Source organism: Eptatretus burgeri, chromosome 3 (genome assembly GCF_056783735.1).
Source record: "Eptatretus burgeri isolate ZD-2024b chromosome 3, Ebu_testis_v1, whole genome shotgun sequence".
In the NCBI taxonomy this organism is placed as follows: Eukaryota; Metazoa; Chordata; class Myxini; order Myxiniformes; family Myxinidae; genus Eptatretus; species Eptatretus burgeri.
In genome coordinates this window covers 41,674,967-41,681,313 of record NC_140963.1, presented here as the reverse complement: position 1 = coordinate 41,681,313, position 6,347 = coordinate 41,674,967, and the positions used below count along the sequence as shown (strand labels likewise).

At 42.9% G+C, this 6,347-nt stretch overlaps 1 protein-coding gene across 3 annotated transcripts; it reads left to right on the top strand.

The window, feature by feature from the left end:
- The first annotated feature begins 764 nt into the window (after positions 1-764).
- IMMP1L (inner mitochondrial membrane peptidase subunit 1) lies at positions 765-5,504 on the top strand. 3 transcript variants are annotated; one of them, XM_085873090.1, is made up of 6 exons: positions 765-1,120; positions 2,157-2,245; positions 2,546-2,672; positions 3,659-3,705; positions 4,004-4,114; positions 4,797-5,504. In XM_085873090.1, the coding sequence occupies exons 1-5, from the start codon at positions 1,022-1,024 to the stop codon at positions 4,089-4,091; spliced, it is 450 nt and encodes a 149-aa protein (XP_085729216.1). In that variant the 5' UTR covers positions 765-1,021; the 3' UTR covers positions 4,092-4,114; positions 4,797-5,504. The 3 variants fall into 3 exon arrangements, with proteins under 3 accessions (XP_085729216.1, XP_085729215.1, XP_085729214.1); XM_085873089.1 differs by lacking the exon at positions 3,659-3,705 and having other exon boundaries at positions 767-1,120; positions 4,797-4,897; positions 5,105-5,504; XM_085873088.1 differs by lacking the exon at positions 3,659-3,705 and having other exon boundaries at positions 767-1,120.
- The last annotated feature ends 843 nt before the right edge of the window (positions 5,505-6,347 follow it).

The following is a 6,347-nucleotide window of genomic DNA, read 5'->3' as shown; positions in this document are numbered from 1 at the left end:
GGTAACCATTGATTATATATATATATATATATATATATATATATATATATATATATATATATATATATATATATATATATATATGTATATATCACGTCATTCTCATTGCGAAATCGTCTGTTCGCTGCTTCTTTGTCGTAATTTACCCGTGAAGGCCTAATGTTGATGATATAGTGAATAGCATAATTTCTTCTTCTTCTTCTTCTTCTTCTTCTTCTTCTTCTTCTTCTTCTTCTTCTTCTTCTTCTTCTTCTTCTTCTTCTTCTTCTTCTTCTTCTTCTTCTTCTTCTTCTTCTTCTTCTTCTTCTTCTTCTTCTTCTTCTTCTTCTTCTTCTTCTTCTTCTTCTTCTTCTTCTTCTTCTTCTTCTTCTTCTTCTTCTTCTTCTTCTTCTTCTTCTTCTTCTTCTTCTTCTTCTTCTTCTTCTTCTTCTTCTTTTTCTTCTTCTTCTTCTTCTTCTTCTTCTTCTTCTTCTTCTTCTTCTTCTTCTTCTTCTTCTTCTTCTTCTTCTTCTTCTTCTTCTTCTTCTTCTTCTTTTTTCAGCTGATCCCGTTAGGGGTCGCCACAGCGGATCATCCGTATGATCCGCATAGAGATTTGGCACATGTTTACGCCGGATGCCCTTCCTGACGCAACCCTGGTCGCTTCTTACGACACAGGGATATGGTACACCTATTTTAACCGGGGTATACACCAAATCGTCTCCATTATAGTGAATAGCATAATCTATAGTATAGAAATTATATATAACAAGAAGGGAGGAACCCAAAAAACAACAACAACACTATGACGTCACTAAGTTAGCTCGATCTTGTTCAGGGTGAAAAAGAAATATTTACTTTTTAATGAAATAATCTTGAGTCAGCGAACGACGACGAACATGTGAAGCGCGAAGTGGGACCTCTCAATAAAGACCCGGTGAAAGGTCGATACGTGTGTCGGCCGTAGGGCCGATTTCTGCCCGTTTGGGGCCTAGGGTCGGTCGAGCAGCGCTTTGTTACTCGGCTTTCGTGAGGTCGGGTCATGCTGCGTGTCAGGAGGGTTCTGGCATGGTTGGGTATGGCTCTCAAGTACGGATGTATTACGCACTGCGCGCTGGAGTACGTGGGGGGCCTGGTGCTGGTGAGAAACTTTAACGGACTTTGTGTGGAAAAAAAATCCGAATCTACTAGAATCTATATATACCACAAACGGCGACATTGATTTGTTAAGAATTATTTTGATTGGAAGGTACTACACATGTTGATTTTCGAGAGTTGAGTATTGTTTCTCAGATTGATTGATAACTTACAACGGCGCAGCTTTTCTTATACTTTTATGTTCTTTCTGACAAAAGTAATGATGAGATGGAAATATGGGAGAATTGGGAGGGGATACCGGCTGATCTTATGATACACTGATATACATCTCATAACTTTGTTTAAACTTTCCCTGTAGATGCAGAAACTCCGGTGACGACGTCGCTGGTCGAAATGCCAAACTGAGCCGTGTGTGTGTGTGTGTGTGTGTGTGTGTGTGTGTGTGTGTGTGTGTGTGTGTGTGTGTGTGTGTGTGTGTGTGTGTGTGTGTGTGTGTGTGTGTGTGTGTGTGTGTGTGTGTAAGAGACTATGTTTGAAGGAGGAATGGACGAGGTGAATGATGCGATTAAAGGGGAGGAAGACACAGGGGGTTGAATAAGTGGAAAACAAGCTCAAACACAGCAAGAAGGGGGCTCAAAGAAGAGGACCGGGGGTGAAGCACCAATGGAGCAAAAAAAAAAAAGGGAAGTGGAGGGAGAGGGAAGAAAACAATAAGCTGGAACTGCAAATGAATGAATGGGTGTTCTTGGGGAGGGCTAATGAGGGTAGAAAAGATCACAAGTATTGATGGGGGATAACCTGAGGGTGAGGTGAGCGGCCGTCTCGAAAGGTACTCCAATATCTTGAATTCATTCAAAAGTTCGACGTGCACCACTTTCAACATCCGTTGATTGGTTGGCTGTGCACCACACTCTACACAGAGCTTCAGTTGTTGCATTTATATATTTTTTTGCATATGCTGTTCTTTGCTTTTTGTAATTTCATTATGATTATCATTCAACGATTGTTTATAACGGATGATCATATTGTGATGGCAATGATGGTTAGAAAAGTCTACTGTCATTGTCTGACCTTCACAGTGCTGGGGTCCATCTATGGAGCCAACGCTCTACACAAACGACATGGTTTTTGCAGAGACCATAAGCCGTCGGTTGTTCCGTATCAACAGGTGCTCTTACACTCTGGACACCTACTATGGCTTTGATTCTTTCCTTTTTTGGTTGTAGATTTAAGGGGCAAAAGTCATAATGAGGTTGTCAGGATCACAACAATGTATTACATGGGATTTTAAGCAAGTAAAGTAACAGCCTGTCATAGAAGATAGTTCGAAAAGGTCTTTTGTGACCTCCGTGAGCATGAACTGTAGTTGAGGAGAGCGAATCATGTGTCAGTGATGAGTTACCCATGCTCACCTACGAGTGACAGTCAGTCCGGCGTGTTCGAGCAACACTCTCTCCTTTTGGTGCAGGGGGGATGTGGTGGTGGTCTGCAATCCCATGGACCCTCACACGCAGATCTGCAAGCGTGTGATTGGGATGGAAGGTGACATTGTCTGCACCAATAACAAGTCATATTGGATCAAGAAATATGAACATGTGAGGTTCTCATTAATATGGAGAAAATAACCATGACTGCGGTGTTTTGGGACAATTAGCTGACTTCCTTTTTTATTTTTACATTGATCCAAGACTTGTAGAGGACCTTGTGCTTAAATTACATATAGGGCAAACATATTAGTGTTTATTACCTCTGTCACTGGAGGTGGATGGAGGTTATGTTTTCACACCTGTCTGTCTGTCTGTCTGTCTGTCTGTCTGTCTGTCTGCCTGTGAGCAGGATATCTCAAAACATTATGAACGGATTTGGACGAAATTTGGTGGACAGGTTGGGTGTGTGACAAGGACAAATTGATTCGATTTTGGTGAAGATCTGAATCTGGATCCAGAAACCAGAATTGTAAAAGTGATTCTTTATCATTGAGAGATAGGGCCAAAAACATATATATATAGCATACCTGGTATTGGCTTAATGGTTCGGGTGGTGGGCTTGGGATCCGAGGATCCTGAGTTAGGATCCTGCTCGGCTGTTGAATTAATACCAGGTGGGGTTGACTCTGCCTGTCATCCTTCTGAGGTCAGCAAAATGAGTGCCAGCATGCTGGTATACTGCGTCGGAGTTGCGACCCATCCAGGATTGTTCCCAATCGCCAAGGAGACTGCTTAGGCAGCACCAACGCTCTGCACAGAGTATGGTCCCAATGGATGGATATATAGCACAATATATCAAAAGGTTGTGGACGGATTAGGACAAAACTTGGTCGATGAGTTGGTTAGGTGACGATAACAAGCCGATTAAATTTTGGTTCATGTCCGGAGGCAGATCTGGCCTATCAGTGGGATACAAAATGTAAACTGTTAAGCCTGGTGGAGGTATGCACTCCACTGAGTGCCTGTTCTCATTATAAAGGTATTTCTCTTTCTGGATTCAGACATCCAGCAAAATCGAATAAAATTGTCCTCATCACACACCCAGCCTACCCACAGAATGTGTCCACATCTTTTTTGAAATATCCTGTTCACAGATCGCCAGGGGTGAAAAGATAACCTCCGTCCAGCTTTTTTGGCAAAGGTAAAGATGATGGAATATTTCACTCTTATCCTCCCCAACCCCACTGTGTCATCCCTCCCTCCCAAACCCCCAACCCCCATAAAACCCATACCTTCTCTGATACAATCAGTAAACATGCCCAGATATGTTAATATCAGTTCGTGTTTAATAAATAAAAATACTAATTTGATGCTAAAGTCCATGATTAGTTCCTGAATTAGAATGTTGCTCCGTTACAACATCACTGACCAATAACTCTATCATCTTAAATGGACATCAACATGTATTCCCCTAAACCCACTCCTCATGCATCCCTCAGGTTCCCATTGGTCATGTCTGGTTGGAAGGGGACAACATGGAACATTCGAGTGACTCCCGACTGTATGGCCCTGTCCCTTATGCCCTAATCCGCAGTCGCGTCGTCTGGAAGGTTAGTAATTTCTGGTCTAGTTTGCACGAGTTTGATGAATTATTCGATGTTTATTCAAAATGAGCATGATTATAATCTTAAGTCGGACTTATTAATGCTGGAATGTTAGAAGCTTATTGTTGCTGGCAGGATAACTTGTGCACACTCCCCCTCTAAGTTCTTGAGTCTGGGTTCGAATACCAACCCAGCCATAAACTCGTCCCGGTGTTTCACGGGCAGGATGATTCATCAACGTGTGCGCCGTCCTTCGGATGGACGTTAAACTTGGCGATCGATCTTCCGACATTAGTTTGAGGACGTTAAAGATCTCATGGTGTCCACAAAGAGTATGCGAGGTAGCACCGCTACACTGAACAAGTTACGAATTTCTGCTTTGAGTTACAGGGGGCACTGGATCAGCAGCACACCCGTGCTGTATACAAATTGATGAATGAGCTTATTGTTGCGTTTTCGAGAGACTTCTTCCGGAGACACACGGCAGAGTCTGGAGTCTTTAAGACAGCAACTCCGCTGCCTTTTTATTCAATCTCATGAAGCTTCTGGACTGTTCCAGAAAGTCTACCAATGGAAACTCACTAATTATGAGCATAGCTCCAGTAAACCACCAGTGAGTTTAATGCCATTAATGCATGTTGTTTGTGTTTGTCAAAAGATGATTTTGACACGTGCATCCCCCACACAGATTTGGCCCTTGTCAAACTTTGGAAGCATCGACAAGTGTCCCACCGGGAGGAGTCACGAGAACTGATTTTGTGGCCTGTGAAGGGACGAGCACATTGACAAGTGCAAGTACAAATATGATCCATCTGTCCTTGCACCAAGCAGCAGATTCTGTGCTTTTACCAATCCTACCTATGATCGTGTTTGTTCCGTAACATTTATAAACATCAGTTGCACTTTGTGTACATCTACAACTTTTATTCCAGGAAACAAACAAATTGCAGTTAATGTTATTTTACCATGCAACAAAATGGGCCATAGGTTTTATAGGTTTCCAGCTTGCAGTTCAACACCATGCTGATCAAGTTGCATCGAATCTCTTGGGCCAGACATCTGTGCACCTCGTGGTTGGAGGAAGAAAAACTCCCTCCGAAGATCTCAATCTCAGTATCATTATCGAGTGCGTCGCTGGCTGTGCAAAACACAAAATTGACCTTGCATTCATGTTTCAGCCAATCAGGGACTTGGATCCGAGTCGTATGTCCACCACATAATGGGAAAATACCCTTGAGTACTTTGTTTGTGAATTTTCATTCACAACATGATACAATGTGAAAGGTTGTACTCATGACTGCATCGAGCAATCCTCAGGACTTTCAACTTGAATTTTGTTCTTGTGAACATTCGAACATGATGTAGTAAATTGAATAAAAGTTATCCCTTGTTAAAATTTGATCTCTCATTTTTCTGCACTAGCCGATGCAGTGAAAGACTGGTCCATGTCCCTTCCAGCCATAATGATGAACCACCCACTCCATGACTTTGTGCTTTGGTGAATTGTGAAAATGGCAGACTCTGAGTCTGGGAGGTCGGTGGTTCGAACCTCGACTAAGTTATAGCAAAGACATAAAAATGGTATTTTCTGCTTACTTGTGTGGAGCTCGTTATTTAAAACGGATGGAGCAGGGTCAAACAACCAAAGGTTGGTAACCATTGCCCAGACTTTGACAGGCCTCATGGCCTTCACACATGGTGTCACAGGCTGGCAGAAGAGCGTAGAGGTACGCACTCTCACCTCGAAGCTGTCAAGCCTGGGTTTGAATCTGCCGAATCTTGGCCCAGCTCTAAACTGCTACAATGGTGTTAAATATACAGGGCGAGCCATCGATGTATCTCCCTTCCCTCGGATGGACGTTAAGCTGGAAGACCCGTCTGCCGGCATTAGTGGACGTTAAATATCCCACGGTGTATTTTGTGACGATTAGGCAAGCAATCGCCAACACCTTGAACAAATTCCTAAACAAATCGCATCCAGTCGAACATCGGGCCTGGTCAGTCTGTTTGTGAATGACTTGGGTGAAAAACTTCCTCCATGACCAATTCATCACACCAATGTTAGTAGTTTTGTGACACCCCAAACCCACAGAAAACACTTGGTACAAAACTACAATGAGCAGATCATTGTGTGTGTGTGTGTTCATAAAGCATATCAATCATATTCTTTCTGCTCACTCCCCTCCCCTAACTCCGTCTCCGTGTCTCTCTCTGTCTCTGTCTCTGTCGCTCTGTCTCT

Bases quoted from the DNA above. Each gene is read 5' to 3' on its own strand.
- IMMP1L (XM_085873089.1), top strand. From the start codon at position 1,022: ATGCTGCGTGTCAGGAGGGTTCTGGCATGGTTGGGTATGGCTCTCAAG. The intron at 2,246-2,545 runs GTGCTCTTACAC...CTTTTGGTGCAG, and splicing joins CGGTTGTTCCGTATCAACAG to GGGGGATGTGGTGGTGGTCT. The intron at 4,115-4,796 runs GTTAGTAATTTC...TCCCCCACACAG, and splicing joins GCAGTCGCGTCGTCTGGAAG to ATTTGGCCCTTGTCAAACTT.